The sequence below is a fragment of the Micrasema longulum genome, unplaced genomic scaffold (genome assembly GCF_059751315.1).
Source record: "Micrasema longulum isolate JH-2025_06_02 unplaced genomic scaffold, ASM5975131v1 h1tg002779l, whole genome shotgun sequence".
Lineage (NCBI taxonomy): Eukaryota > Metazoa > Arthropoda > Insecta > Trichoptera > Brachycentridae > Micrasema > Micrasema longulum.
In genome coordinates, this window is record NW_028279905.1 from 18,287 (window position 1) to 34,920 (window position 16,634).

General features: G+C 41.3%; 2 protein-coding genes across 3 annotated transcripts; both read left to right on the forward strand.

The window, feature by feature from the left end:
- Positions 1–532: 532 nt before the first annotated feature.
- LOC148271586 (zinc finger BED domain-containing protein 4-like) lies at positions 533–5,778 on the forward strand. Its single transcript, XM_088241201.1, has one exon. The coding sequence runs from the start codon at positions 988–990 to the stop codon at positions 3,529–3,531; it is 2,544 nt and encodes an 847-aa protein (XP_088097327.1). The 5' UTR covers positions 533–987; the 3' UTR covers positions 3,532–5,778.
- A 3,855-nt stretch (positions 5,779–9,633) lies between these two features.
- On the forward strand, positions 9,634–16,122 carry RpL32 (Ribosomal protein L32). 2 transcript variants are annotated; one of them, XM_088241203.1, is made up of 3 exons: positions 9,634–9,815; positions 14,266–14,375; positions 15,907–16,122. In XM_088241203.1, the coding sequence occupies exons 1-3, from the start codon at positions 9,701–9,703 to the stop codon at positions 16,084–16,086; spliced, it is 405 nt and encodes a 134-aa protein (XP_088097329.1). In that variant the 5' UTR covers positions 9,634–9,700; the 3' UTR covers positions 16,087–16,122. The 2 variants fall into 2 exon arrangements, with proteins under 2 accessions (XP_088097329.1, XP_088097330.1); XM_088241204.1 differs by lacking the exon at positions 9,634–9,815 and adding an exon at positions 11,524–11,875 and having other exon boundaries at positions 12,759–14,375.
- Positions 16,123–16,634: the final 512 nt, after the last annotated feature.

The following is a 16,634-nucleotide window of genomic DNA, read 5'->3' on the forward strand; positions in this document are numbered from 1 at the left end:
GGCCCTCAAAATTAAAGATTTGTGTAAATCATAAGAACCCAAATATTTTTTTTCTAAAAAAAAAAAAACTAATCGGATAAAGCACAGGATAGACGTGTGTACGTTCATCTTCTCTGCCTTCCACAACGGAGAAATTGCGTGATGGTAATTGTAGTGGTAGTAGACAGGTACTTATTTTATTATTTATATCACTACAGAGATGGGTAGAATTTTTGTTTCAAGATTATGGATATTCGAGCGTTTACAGGGCTTATGATCTGTCATTGGTTGGGTTCAAGTGGCCACTTTTATGTAGATACTACAACATTCCCCATTCCGCTTATTAGCGAATATCCATATCGGTGACATTTTTGGTTTTTGTATATATGTCATGAAAAGGTACTTATTTTTTTCTCTTTCGAGTAAAAATGTGTTTTTTTTACATTGGCAACACCCAAATGTCGAAGTAATCTTTTCGATTCTTTTAACATTTTTGTCACTTATTCCATATTAATCCGTTTTGAAAATGTTCTGATATGTTATCAATTCCGTCCCGCGATTTTATTGCGCGGAAATACAAATTAGTAATAACGTGAATAAATCGGTAGTCGAAGCGAGTCTCCGAGAAGTAGCGAGTATGTATGGCGGTAGCGAGAACCGTAGCGAGTCTGTATGGCGGTAGCGAGTTCGTGCGGCGTAGCGGGAGCAGTTCGCGTCATTGGAATACCAACCTTCGACAGTTCTAAAGATCGAAAGAGCTAATACGTTATTAATAATATGCGCTTTTTATTCCGAAAGTGTTGTAAATAATCGAGCGGGGAATCGGTGTATTATTGTCGTGACTTGTGATTGTTTTGACTTTTGTCGGACCCACGGGGCCCGAAATTATGATTTGACTCGCGTATTTGTGGCCGTTTGAGGCGTCGTGGGTCATTAGCGGCTCGGGCCGACCCGATTCGATTATTTGTCGAGGACTTTTTACCGAGTTTAAGTGAAAAAGGCCCTAAAATGGTGACGATACGCAAGAATACCAGCATCGTCTGGAACTATTTCACGCTGACCGTCGCCGAGGACGATAAGCTGGCCTTGTGCAACATCTGCTGCCACAGCCTGAAGTACGCGCACTCCACCACCAACATGCGGGAGCACCTGAAGAGGAAGCACCCGGAGGTGTCCCTCGAGGGCTCGTACAAGAAGGACGTCCTGTACAAGGAGGCGCCCCCGCCGGAGATCGACAGCCAGGACGTGAACCCCTTCGGCGAGTACCAGGTGGAGATGGTGGTCGGCGGCGACGAGGAGGAGGACGCCGCGGCGGCGGAGGCGGGCGGCTCGCGCAAGCGCGCGTACGAGGAGGCCGTGGACGCGGACCTGCTGGTGCCCAGGACCAAGAAGGGCGCGCCGCGCCAGTCGCGCAAGCGCAGCTACCTGTGGAAGTACTTCACGGACTCCCCGGGCCAGTTCCAGGCGCGGTGCAACTTCTGCGAGCGCATGATCGTGTACAAGAGCACCATCTCCAACCTGAAGAAGCACCTCGAGGTGCGGCACCCGCACCGCGTGGACCCGGACGAGGACTCGGACGAGGAGTCGGACGGCGAGGCGGACGCGGACGCGGGCGGCTCGGACGAGGAGTGGACGCCGGGCGGCGGCCCGCGCGCCGGCGGCGCCGGCGCCGCCGGCGCGCCCTCCACGCGCCGCAGCAGCGTGGTGTGGGCGCACTTCCGGCGCGTGGGCGGGCAGATGGCGGCGTGCGTGCACTGCCAGCGGCAGCTCTCGCACCGCACCACGACCTCCAACCTGGCCAAGCACCTGCAGCGCATGCACCCCGGCCTGGGCATCGGGCTGGACATCAAGCTGGAGGCGGAGGAGGACGACCGCAAGGACATGACGCCCGAGGAGCTGGCGGCCATCCAGGAGCAGCTGGACATCCAGAGCGAGAAGATCTCGCAGTCGCTCGGCCAGCCGCCGGCGCCGCACAAGAACAAGGTCAAGCTGACGCTCTACACCCCCAAGAAGTACGTGGCCAACGAGAAGAAGGTGTTCATCGAGAACGCCATTCTGCAGCTGTTCATCTCCGACTTCCAGCCCTTCAGCATCGTGACGGACAAGGGCTTCCGGGGGCTCCTCAACGCCTGCTTCCCGGCCTTTGTGATCCCGAACCAGAGCTACTTCTCCGACTCGCTGCTGCCATCTCTGTACAAGAGCAACCGGGTCAACGCCCAAAACAAAATGCAATCCGCCAAAACCATGTGCCTCACCACGGACGTCTGGAACTCCGTGGCCGACGACACGTTCATGGCGGTCACCGCGCACTTCATATCCGCGGACTACGCCTTCAAGACGATGCTGCTGGAGTGCGTGCCCCTGCTGGGCGGCCTCGACAGCGCGACGGTGGCGAGAGAGCTGCAGAGGGTCGCCGGAGAGTGGGACCTGAAGGAGAAGGTCCTGATGGTCGTGACGGACGGAGAGCCCAACGTTAAGAAGGCCATTCTCGACTCGCTCGGCTGGAGGCACTTTGAGTGCTACGCGCACACCCTCAACGAAATCATAGAGGAGTCCCTCGAACACGTGCGGCAGTTCTTGGAAAGGGTGAGGACGATCGTCGCCTACTTCGTGACGAGTCCGACGGCCACCCACACCCTCCTCATCATTCAGCAGGAACTGGAAGTCGCTAACCCGCTAAATCTCATTCAAGATATCCCGACGCGATGGATCACCACTTATGCCATGCTCAAGCGATTCTTGGAAATGCAGGAAGCCATCAGTCACGCTCTGAAAGACACCGACCTATCCCCGCTGAGCGCAGTCGACCTCGAGTCGTGCGTCGCCATTTGCGATATTCTGAAACCCTTCGAGGAGGTCTGCAAGGCCATGAGCCTGAACCAGATCGTCACCGCCAGTCAAGTGATCCCCATGTCCCGAGGGCTGAAGATAGCCGTGAAGAGACTCCTGCACAAGGAAGTGTACAACAACCCGGTCAGCGAAGTTCTGAGAAAACTGCAAGCCGGCCTGAACGAGAAAATTCCCAATCTGGAGCAGGACGACATATTCGCCATGTGCATGTTCCTGGACCCGCGGTTCAAGCACTACTACGAGAGCGAGGAGGCGGCGTCCAACACGAAGCAGATCGTCATCGCGCTGGTGACCTCCATCATCGTGGAGCGGGAGGAGCAGAGCGCCGTCGCGGACACGAGCGAGAGGAGGAACACGTCCAGCGGACAAGACAGCTCCATCTGGGAAGAGTTCGACAAGCTGACCAACAACATAGTGAAGCCCGCGGACGCCCTGAACACGCTGGCGAGCCTCGAGGTGGAGCAGTACATGCGCGAGGACGTCCTCCCCCGAGAGAAGAGCCCGCTCGACTGGTGGAGGATCCACGATCACCTGTATCCGAACTTGTCGCAGTTGGTCAAACTGAAGTTCTGCGTCCTGGGAACGAGCGTCCCGAGCAACACCCTGTTTTCCGAGGAGGGCTACATCCTGCTGGAGCGACGCAAGAAACTCAACTCCAGAAAAATGAGTCAGCTGATGTTTTTAAATGTCAACACTTTCTAAGCTATTTAAAAATGTACACATTTAGCCATAGATTTTACGCATTCGTTGAAGCCATATTTGTCAAAATTGCTGGATTCAAAATCCACATGTGTCTTAATTTAGAATTATGTTCTAGATTATATTATTTCCTGATAACATTGCTAATAGCGACCGATCGATCGAAGATTTTCAGCGTCTGTTCTAGTTGGAACCGATACTTGAATGAATAAGTTCAGTCACTTGAAAACTCCCAAAATTAGGCATTTTTATTGTTTGTTAAAACTTAGTTCATTAAAATAAGTGTTATTACATGTCTGGTTATATTTTAAGTATACATTGCATACAGTACAAGCACCAGGAAGTTAAATAAATGCAATGTCGTCGTTTAAACGGGTTGACAAGCGCTGGCTTTACAGATCGAGAAGCAGTAGAGTTATTGTTTCTCGATCGGGGTTGATTTATGGTTCCGACGCCCGAACTATCTCTTCCTTGTAACAAATGCCTGGCACCGTATTCAGAAGTTAGCAAAGCCACCTTCGAACTGAGTTAAATAGGTACTCGGGATCAATTACTATAACAACATCAAAACGTAAGGGTAGGCAGAGAGGATAGAACGCCACAACACTATCTTTGCATACAGATCTCGCTTCCTCTACATTAATACATCTTCTCATGCACGCGCGGCGATTATTCCGACTTTTGACACGTCCATCTTCAAGTATTTGTTGGATTTGGTCACGCCACGTCTTTCTCGGTCTTCCTCTATTTCTGCATCCGTCAACATTCGCATTGTAAATATTCTTAGCCGTTCTTTCGCTGTCCATTCATTCTATATGTCCAAAACAACGCAGAGCTGCTTTCTTGATTTTGTTGATAATGCTTATCTCAGCCTTATATAATGTACGGATCTCGACATTTGCGCATCTATCGTACATAGTTTAACCACACCTTCGCCGGAGAGATTGCATTTCGACAGCATTCGATTTTGTTCATTTAATATATATACACGAGTATGAACTAAAATCTAGCAATAGCAAAGCATTGTCAGGTTCAGCTCGTTATATTATATTTAACATGTATTAGAACACGAAATAAAAATAATGTAAACGAATGCCTTGACACGGGTTATGCCCAGTGAGATGTTTTTATAGAAAAGAAAAAATATTATGTTTTATGTGAAATAAATAAATAAAATAATATGTTCAAACATTGCCTAACATAAAAACTAGACTGATTTTGTGATTTGTCGACGATAGTTAGCAGTTCTAAGATCTTTTGTAATTACTTTATAGTTAACTAGCGGACCTGACAGACGTTGGCTTGCCTGCTATCAGCTTGGAAAAAGACTTTTCATTGGTAAGTAGGTACAAGGTACTTGTTCGTGATTAAATTCCAAAATTAAAAACGGTCAATATTCAAATATTGAATTTAAGCGGGTACCTAGGTACTTGTTGATGGTTGAATTCCAAAACGAAAATTATGCATTTTTAAATACAGAATTTTTTTGCAAATGTCAAACTCTACTCATCTCACGAACAGGGGTGCACTTTATTCGTGAATGTGGTTTTCAAAAATGTATTAAATGTCAGTTAATATCATTTTAGTAGTAATAATTGTAAAACACACTTTTTCAATTTTCGGAAACAGAGTTTCATGTTTTTCATGAAAAAACTGATAAAATGGATTTGATCGGTACATGGTCAGTGCTAAGTACTTCCCCACCACTAGTCACATTAGTTTGGCAGCTGTCATTTTAATCAGGCTAAATTTTACGGACTATAATTCATCACACTTAGGTTGTATTTTTAGTTGTTTGAATATATGAACTCGAGTACAGCCGAGCGTAATTCGACACATCCCAGCCGAAAATTGTTTCAATGGCCGAAAGGAGATCTTCGGTCGGTCGCTATTTGCTAATGTTTGTACAAGATACTAGACGAGAACGATTACGGTTGTTTGATATCCCAAAACCTAGTTATAATACATTTTGAAGCAAATGTAGCGTTGCTTCCCCATCCTATAATTTTATAGCCCAAAAACCATGTTGTAAATAGTGTCGAAGTTTAGATATTTACAAAATAATTCTAAGTATTTTTTAAATGTTTAAATGCGTGTTAACATTGTAAAAGAGCAATTATATATATATTTTTTTAATATACGTAAATAAGTTATTGATGTTTTCGGGAGAAAGAAAAAAGGTGAAAAATATTACAATATAATTTGTATTTTTCTCGTTTCGATTTTTACAATAAATCAAATTTTGAAACACATGTGCTTTATTTTTTAACGGACAAGAAAGGTCGACTGATTGAGAGGTAAAGAAAAGCATTTTGAGAAGGCTATGTAAGAGTCTAGGACTTTACAGGGCTTCTGACCTGTCTGTCAATAGCTGGTTTAAGTGACCACATTACACACTAACATTGACCATTCCACAGGCGAATGTGTGGCAAAACGATGTATGACTACTACTACTACAGCCATCACGCTATTTCCCCGTTAGGCAGAGATAATGGACCGCCATGCACGTCTATCCCAACATATATTCCTAGCTTCTTCCGCACTCATACATCTTGCCATACATGCCCATCGGTTCTGTCCGCTTTTGACATGACCAGACTTAAGATTTTGGTTAATCTGATCATGCCGCGTCTTTCTCGGTCGCCCTCATCTATATACTTGTTTTACCATTCTTTCGTCGTCCATTCGTTCTACCTGACCGAACCATCTCAGAGACCCTTTCTTAATCTTATCAATTATAACAGGGATGGAGAACACCTTGAATGAGGGATTATGGAAGTCTAGGCATTTACAGGGCTTATGACCTGTCATTGGCTGGTTTAAGTGGCCACTTTGTGTAAATGCCTAGACTTCCATAATCCCTTATTTAAGGTATTCTCCATCCCTGTTGTAATTTGTTAATCTTAATGACTCCCGAGGGTGTGAAACTTAGTCTTTTGTCTACAAACATTTAGACAAACTCAAATATTGTTATCAATTATACTTGACTCAGATTTATGCTCTCGCCTGATTTCATCATTCGTAACCCTGTCATACATTGATTTCCCACATTTGTCGAAGAGATCCCATTTCAACCATGTTCACTCGGAAGAGTTGAGGAAATGTGGATGTTCAAACATGGGCAGAATGGTGAATGTTACACAGTGCGTACAGTGGCCACTTAAACCAGCCAATGACAGGTCATAAGCCCTGTAGATGCCTAGACTTCTATATTACCTTCTCTTAAATGTTCGTCATCTCTGTTGTAATATGTTAATATAAACAGCTCCCCAGGCAGTTGAATTCAGTCCTTGTCTACAAAAATTTGGCCAACTCAAAATATTGTTAAATAAATGTTTGTCGCAAGCGGCAAAATTAGCAGTTCTCAATGGAGTCCTGGTTCCGACCCTGATGTATGGGAGCGAAGTATGGACTCGGAAAAACAGGGATGAAAGTAGGCTGAATGCTGTCAAAATGCGATCTCTCAGGCGAATGTGTGGTAAAACTATGTACGATAGATGCACAAATGTTTTGATCCGTACGTTATTTGAGGCTGAGACCAGCATTATCAACAAAATCAAGAAAGGAGCTCTGCGCTGGTTGGACGTGTAGAGCGAATGGACAGCGAAAGAACGGCTAAAAATATTTACTAACAATATTTTGAGTTTGTCCAAATTTTTGTAGACAGGGACTAGATTCAACTCCCTGGGGAGCTGTTTATATTAACATATTACAACAGAGATGAAGAACATTTAAGAGAAGGTAATATAGAAGTCTAGGCATCTACAGGGCTTATGCCCTGTCAATGGCTGGTTTAAGTGGCCATTTTACACACTGTGTAACATTCACCATTCTGCCCATATTCGAACATCTATATTCCTTTAATTCTTTCATCTGTTGATGTTTGCGAAGTTAAAGAGCTGAAACCTTTATTTATGCGGGTGAGATTCGTCCAATTGAATTATTTCGCCTGCGTACTAGACTAGGTAACGCCTGACAATATTATTTTTTCAATTTCTATACTTCTTCATGGACCAGGTGGATTTATCAACAATATTTTGAGTTTGTCCAAATTATTGTAGACAAGGACTGGATTCAACTCCCTGGGGAGCTGTTAATATTAATATATTACAACAGAGATGAAGAAATAACATTTTTAGGCGTTGCCTAGTATGTAGGTGAAATAATTCAATAAGATGAATCTCACCCGCATAAATAAAGGTTTCAGCTCTTTAACTTCACAAACATCAACAGATGAAAGAATTGAAGGAATATTGATGTTCAGATATGGGCAGAATGGTGAATGTTACACAGTGTGTAAAGTGGCCACTTAAACCAGCCATTGACAGGTCATAAGCCCTGTAGATGCCTAGACTTCTTTATTACCTTCTCTTAACTGTTTTTCATCTCTGTTGTAATATGTTAAAATATTTACCATGCGAACGTTGACGGAGGCAGAAATAAAGGAAGACCGAGAAAGACTTGGCATGACCAAATCCAACAAATACTCAAAGATGGACATGTTGAAAGTCGGAATAATCGGCGCTCATGCATGAGAAGACGTATGAATTTAGTATTCTTATTTTTATGCTGAAATAGAGTCAATATTAAATATTTCTAGTCTACAAACAGACGACATAATTTAATCCAGGATATGGCTCTACCTAATGTAGGGAGTACCGCTTTACCCACCGTTAAACTACTGGGAGTTTTACTCAATTCTGACCTATATCTTGACGCTCAAATTAGTAGAACGATAAGTTCATGCTTCTACCAGCTGAGACAAATTAAAGGTTGATGCCGCCCGTCAATTAATAAATGCGTTTGTAGTGTCTAGAGTCGATTATTGTAATGGTATCTACGCAGGTCTACCAATGAACAAAATGACTCGCCTACAATCTGTATTGAATGCGGCAGCGAGACTTATTTTCGGAATCTCTAAGTTCAGTCATATCACTCCACTACTTCGGGAACTGCACTGGCTACGTTTTCCACAGAGGGTCGAATACAAACTCTGTTGGCTTATGTATAAGTCACTCCGCAACTCTGCTCCGGAATATCTAAGGGAACTGTGCATACCAGATGAACTAGCTGACAGGCGTCTCACGCTTAGATCAGCTACGTCTACGGCGAGAGGAAAAGTTATTATACCTCTACGCAAACAGCGCACTAAATTTAGTGAACGCGCATTTGCGGTCGCAGGCCCTATGGCATGGAATGCTCTCCCAGCAGAGGCGCGAGGCTGTGAAAGTGAAGTGATGTTTCGGAAAAAACTTAAAACCCACTTGTTCTCTAAATCAATAAATCCGTAGCACGTGACAACAATATAAAAAATTTTAATTAAATTACAAATTTAAAAGCTTCAATTAAATTAACTTAACAATAGAATCACCATCTAGAGCGCCCTTGAGGTATTTTATTACGAAAATGGCGCTGTATAAGTTATCCATAATAAATAAATAAAATAAAGACCCATCTTTGTCATATTGTTAACCAAAAACAAGATCTGGACTTTTTTGGTTTAAGTTTCCAACGATTTAAACGAGCACTAAATAAATAGTCCAGATCTTATCTCAATGTCCCTTATGTTTGTCAATGCTCCTTTTTTTTTCAATGTTTTAAAGTATTCTTTTGGTGTAATATTTAAACCCTATAAATTGTATAAGTCGGAATAATCGACGTGCGTGCATGAGAAGATGTATGAGTGTGAAGGAAGCAAAGAAAGTGTGCCAGGACAGAGTGTTGTGGCGTTCTATCCTCTCTGCCTACCCCTCCGGGGAAATGGCGTGATGGTTAGTTAGTTAGTTAGTTAGTTAGTTATAAATTGTATACATGGATAATGTTCAATTATAAATTAATAAATTAATTAATGTAGAGAAAGCGAGATCTGTATGGAAAGATAGAGTGATGTGGCGTTCTATCCTCTCTGGCTACCCTAACGGGAAAACTGCGTGATGGTTTGCTGTTGTTGTTGTTACTCAAAATCAATGAACCCTCTTTTGACGTTTTCTGGGTAGGGCTACGCTCTAAATATGTATCATTATCGAACACACATTCACAGGCCGCGAACAAGCTCACGCGGCCGCCGCCGTTTCCGGCGCCATGTTGTGTCAAACCTCCGCCTTCCTTTTCCAGCGGTCCCCTCGCCGCGTGGTCCGTTTCTCCACAAACAAATCAAGAGCGCGGCCCGACCATGGCCATCCGCCCCGTGTACAGGCCGAAGATCGTCAAGAAGAGGACGAAAAAGTTCATTCGCCACCAGTCGGATCGGTATGACAAACTCAAGAGGAACTGGCGTAAACCGAAAGGTAGGAATTTGACATTTTCGGACCTAACACGTTGTTGACGATTTTTCTACGCGCGACTGACGTTTAATCGCGACTCAAATTCACAATTCAACAATTACATTAACGAGATTCTTTTCTTCTGTCGTCAACCCATGATTTAAAGTGATGGTTTTCGTTTTTTCCGTTGATAAACACGCGTTTTTGACACTACGTCAATCCGGTAATTTGAGGTTAGCCTTTGAATTTTTCTGTTCGCTCCCGATGATTATACATTAATATATTCCAATGGATCCTTCCTAGTGTAATTTGAACTGAGGATAACTTTGGTATGAGGTAGCGAACGTTAAAATCAAAATATCCTTTAAAAAAAACAGATTTATGTTAAATGATATAATTAAATGCATACATAAAAATAGGGCCGGCCATTTAATAACATGTTTATATCTATCTTACAACACTACAGTCGAATTTTTAGTCCTAAAAGGTTTAGATCGGGTTGTGGTCCTGTGGCTAGTGTCTCGGACTCACGAACCAAAGGTCTGTGGTTCGAATCCCACTCTACCCCAACTCGATTCCCATTTTCTAATAGCGAGTTATTTTCAACTCGTTGAAAATGGCCCTCAAAATTAAATATTTGGGTAAATCATAAAAAACGCAAATATTTATTACTATTAAAAAAAAAAAAACTAAATTTAAATTTAATAGGTCAGAATCTAGCCACACTATTTGTGCATCTAAGCGTTCGTTTTTAAAACTGACGATTATTAAATTCGACTTTAAAATGCACTTATTTCTCCATTATGTTTTTAATAGGCTTTTAATATATTTTTGAATAAATGGTATTTTTAAATACTGTATAACTCCATAATAAATTAACTATAGTCCTTAAAATATAGCTTGATTAGAATGACAGTTGTCAGCAAAAGTGACGACATAACTTTGTAGTAACGTCTAAGGAGTGATTTATACTGACCAATGTCTACCAATGAACAAAATGACTCGCCTAGTCTGTATTAAATGCCGCAGCGAAACTTATTTTCGGAATCTCTAAGTTTAGTCATCACTCCACTTCGGGAATTGCACTGGCCACGTTTTCCACAGAGGGTGGAATACAAACTCTGTCGGCTTATGTATAAGTCACTGCGCAACTCTGCTCCGGAATATCTAAGGGAACTCTGCATTCCAGATGAACTAGCTGACAGGCGTCTCACTCTTAGATCAGCTACGTCTACTGCGAGAGGAAAAGTTATTATACCTCTACGCAAACAGCGCACTAAATTTAGTCAACGCGCGTTTGCAATGGAATGCTCTCCCAGCAGAGGTGCGAAACTGTGAGAGTGAAGTGATGTTTCGGAAAAAACTTAAAACCCACTTGTTCTTTAAATCATTTGAATACATCCGTAGCACGTGACAACAAAATAAATTGTTTTTATTAAAGCACAAATATAACAGCTTCAATTAAATTTACTTATCAAAAGAATCACTATGTAAAGCGCCCTAGAGGTATTATATAACAAAAATGGCGCTGTATAAGTTATCCATAATACTAATAATAACAAGAAAAATCAGTCGTATTCGGCATGTTAATTTATTTTTTTTAAACAATGTATTTTGTAATCTTTGTAATTTATTTTGGTTTCCAATTAAATGTCAAGCTCACATCAAAACACGGCTGGCGATTAAAAAATGACTAAATTCGCATTAGGCATGACTTAAGTGTCGTAATTTTAGAAGGCTCGGGGTAAAACGCCATCTGACTTTTCTTCAACACGCATTCACGTATTTTCTCCATAGAAACGTTCCAAAATAATAAATGGTATATTTAAATATTGTATAACTCTATAGTAAATTAACTATAGTCCTTAAAATATAGCTTGATTAGAATGACAGTTGTCAGCAAAAGTGACGGCATAACTTTGTAGTAACGTCTAAGGATTAATTTATATTGACACACAAAAAATCATTCGTATCTGGCATGTTAATTCATTTTTTTAATACAATGCTTGACATCTAAATCGACATAATTATATAAAATCAGCTTTAAAACTAAAAAAAATGAAATAAACTCAATTATTAAGGATGTTCAGAAGGCATACAGAAGGCACGCCGCATTGCCTTCTGTACGCCGATGACGCAGTCCTCCTAGCTGACAGCGAAGAGGAACTGCAATCCTCGGTTACAAAGGTTTACGAAGTGTGCAAGGAGAGTGATTTGCTAATGAATGTGCAAAAGTCGAACGTCGTGGTCTTTGAAAGAAATGTAACTATGACTGAATGTAAGATTGTAGTAAATGGAGATAGTTTGAAACAGGTCGAGGAATTTGTATATCTGGGTAGTATGTTACTATACTAGAGATGGAAATATGGACGAGGATATTGAAAGGAGGGTTAGTGCCGGTAACAGAGTTAATGGTGCCTTAAAGTCTGTCGTAGCAAATAAGTGTCTATCGCAAGAGGCTAAATTAGCCGTTCATAATGGAGTTATGTATGGAAGCGAAGTATGGAGTTGGAAAAAAAGGGACGAAAGTAGACTGAATGCTGTTGAAATGCGATCCCTCGGGCGAATGTGCGGAAAAACAATGTACGATAGGTGCCCTAATGTCGAAATTAGAGCAGAATGCAAGGCTGAGTTAAGCATTATCGACAAAATTAAGAAAGGTCTTTTGCAATGGTTCGGTCATGTGGAGCGAATGAATGATGAAAGAACGGCTAAAAAGATTTATGATGCGAATGTGTCCGGTTGTAGAAGTCGAGGAAGGCCGAGAACGACATGGCATGATCGAGTACAACAAATTCTTGAAAGTGGTCATGTGAAAAGTAGGAATAATCGACGTGCGTGCATGAGAAGATGTATGAATGTGAAGGAAGCAAGGGAAGTGTGCCAGGACAGAGTGGTGTGGCGTTCTATCCTCTCTGCCTACCCCTCTGGGGAAATGGCGTGATGGTTAGTTAGTTAGTTATTAAGGATGTTTTTACAAGGTTGTGTTTTTTAATTTGCAAAAATGTTAGAGATGGACAAATTGATCAATGTAAATCGATCTAATACAAAATAATCAATTTGTTGTTCATGAAAAAAAAGTAGATAATATCTTGTTTCTTGGTAAATAATTGTCTTAAACACACTATTATGGCCCTGAAAATGTAGTCCGCGTTCCTTCATTAACATTTGAAGTAGATATAATTTATAATAATAATTATGGATAACTTATACAGCGCCATTTTCGTACTATAATACCTCAAAGGCGCCTTACATGTGAATTAATTTTTCTTTTCGAAATTCTCAATAATATAGTCGATTCGCCGTATCTTTTACAAAATATTGGTTCCCGTTGTCCTCTTCGCCATATTAGATTATGTACCAACTTGTAACTAACTACTAACTAACCGTCACGCCATTTCCCAGAGGGGTAGGCAGAGAGGATAGAACGCCACACCACTCTGTCCTGGCACACTTCCTTTGCTTCCTTCACATTCATACATCTTCTCGTGCACGCACGTCGATTATTCCGACTTTTCACATGACCACTTTCAAGAATTTGTTGTACTCGATCATGCCGTGTCTTTCTCGGCCTTCCTCGACTTCTACAACCGGACACATTCGCATCATGAATCTTTTTAGCCGTTCTTTCATCATTCATTCGCTCCACATGACCGAACCATCGCAAAAGACCTTTCTTAATTTTGTCGATAATGCTTAACTCAGCCTTGCACTCTGCTCTAATTTCGACATTAGGGCACCTATCATACATTGTTTTTCCGCACATTCGCCCGAGGGATCGCATTTCAACAGCATTCAGTCTACTTTCGTCCCTTTTTTTCCAACTCCATACTTCGCTTCCATACATAACTCCATTATGAACGGCTAATTTAGCCTCTTGCGATAGACACTTATTTGCTACGACAGACTTTAAGGCACCATTAACTCTGTTACCGGCACTAACCCTCCTTTCAATATCCTCGTCCATATTTCCATCTCTAGTATAGTAACATACTACCCAGATATACAAATTCTTCGACCTGTTTCAAACTATCTCCATTTACTACAATCTTACATTCAGTCATAGTTACATTATACCTCGAATTACATTGTACCAACTTGTAAAAACAATTATACCTCGAATTCATTTATCAGACGTGCCTGTAGAAATTATAACGGACTCAGTATCGATGTAGGCATTTCCAACTGCACGTTGCATTTGTACAGAAAATTTCTTCATGGGGTCCATTATTTGGGATAGTTTCCGAATGTGCCATGTATATGCGCCGCATGTAATGTACGTATACGTTTGCGTATGTGCGTGGATGGCTCGGAGTGTACATTCGATATTTTTATTTATTTTTATTTATTACCTCCATGGAAAACGCAAATGTCAACAATTATTCTTTTCTCACTTGAAATTCTTATTTATTTTTTGTCACATTTAATGTTTATTCTTCACTCGGATGCAAAAGTAATAATTGTATGTTTCCAGGTATTGATAACAGAGTGAGGATGGCGTTTCAAGGACAATTCCTGATGCCCAATATCGGTTATGGCTCCAACAAGAAGACAAAACATATGCTCCCCAACGGCTTCCGAAAGGTGAATCAATTTGCCAACATTCCGATTGTGTCTAATTGAGCTTATGACCAGTCACTGGCTGTCAATATCATTTCAGAAATGATGGCATTTATCAACGATATTTTGAGTTTGTCCAAATTTTCGTAGACAAGGACTGGATTCAACTCCCCGGGGAGCTGTTTATATTAACATATTACAACAGCGATGAAGAACATTTGAGAGAAGGTAATATAGAAGTCTAGGCATCTACAGGGCTTATGACCTGTCAATGGCTGGTTTAAGTGGCCACTTTACACGCTGTGTAACATTCACCATTCTGCCCATATTTGAACATCTGTATTCCTTCAATTCTTTCATCTGTTGATGTTTGTGAAGTTAAAGAGCTGAAACCTTTTTTTATGGTCCATGAAGAAGTGTAGAAATTGAAAAAATAATATTTTCAGGCGTTGCCTAGTCTAGTATGTAGGTGAAATAATTCAATTGGATGAATCTCACCCGCATAAATAAAGGTTTCAGCTCTGTAACTTCACAAACATCAACAGACGAAAGAATTGAAGGAATACGTATGTTCAAATATGAGCAGAAGAGTGAATGTTACACAGTGTTAAGTGGCCACTTAAACCAGCCAACGGCAGGTCATAAGCCCTGTAGATGCCTAGACTTGTATATTACCTTCTCTAAAATGTTCTTCATCTCTGTTGTAATATGTTAATATTAACAGCTCCCCACCGAGTCCTTGTCAACAAAAATTTTGACAAAATCAAAATATTGTTGATCTATTGTATTGTCCACGTGTAAACGGCTCTTTACTCATTTACAATCTCTCGGAACATTGTCCCTTCCTTGTGGACAATAAATCGGATGCTGGGACAAGACAATATTGCATTGCCCGCCACTTGACTCGAAATCAGGGTTTTTTTTTGTTGCGACTATTTTGTCGAATGTACGATATGATTACACCTGACGATGATCACTGTCGGAAAACGGTGCAAACAACTTGGCTTCCAATGATTATACTTAAATCTTTTCCAATGGATCCTTCCTAGTGTAATTTGAACTGAGGAGAACTTTGGTATGAGGAAGCGAGCAGATTATCTGCCTAATAATAATATGTATTTAAATAATTAATTATCACCTAGAATTTAGCTTAGTCATGCAGAAAGCAGTCCGCCATAGAAACGTTAAACTGAGATAATACCACTTTTGTGAAAAGAGTGAATAATCAATTCTACACGACAGTCTGAATGTTTTTTTACTTCGACAAATCGCTGCCTTATAGTCCTTGAAATTTAGCTTGATTAGAATTACAGTTGGCAAAAGTGATGACATAACTTTGTAGTAACGTCTAAGGAGTGATTTATATTGACACATGAGAAATCAGTCATATCTGGGATGTTAATGAATTTTTTAAATACAATGCTTGACATATAAATCAATATTAATATATAAAATAAGCTTTAAAACTAAAATAAACATATTAATTATAATTATATCCTCTGAAGGCGGCGCTGACACCAGTCCAGTAAAATAACACGAGATCTGTCTGCCGCAGGTCCTGGTCCACAACGTCAAGGAGCTGGAGATCCTGATGATGCAGAACCGGCGCTACTGCGCGGAGATCGCGCACGGCGTGTCCTCCAAGAAGAGGAAGCTGATCGTCACGCGGGCGCAGCAGCTCTCCATCCGCGTGACCAACGGCGCCGCCCGCCTGCGCACGCAAGAGAACGAATAAACCGCTTAATCGATACAATAAACACCTCAAACTACAGCATTCTTTTCTTACCGACCCCTCACCCCGTCTTCCCGCTGTCTGGAATTTCGGAATTAATATCCAAAGCATTAATATTGCAGTCCAACATGACTGTGTTTGTAAATAATTAAAGACGCGAGTCAAAAAAGGTATTATGCTCAGAGTAATAATGCGCCGAGCTATAGAGGAGCCAAAATGTAGGAAAACCATTCTGACTATTGGGTGTTAAGTTAGCCACAGTTCCCAGCAAAACAATGGGCCGTACCGTCGAGAATTGCCAAATGGATATTAATTTGCATTTTAAATACTTTTAAATATGTACCTGTGTGTATTTATTATTGAAGGGTTATTCCAATTTATTTGTCTATAATTCGCCAATATTAATTTTATAAAACTGAAAATACTTATTCATTATTTATTCATTTTATTCACAACATATTTATGTTACATTTGATATAAATGAGAACTATTTGAAATGTTAATGAAGTCAGGAACGTGGACTAATTTTTGCAGTCAGTAACCTCACTTCC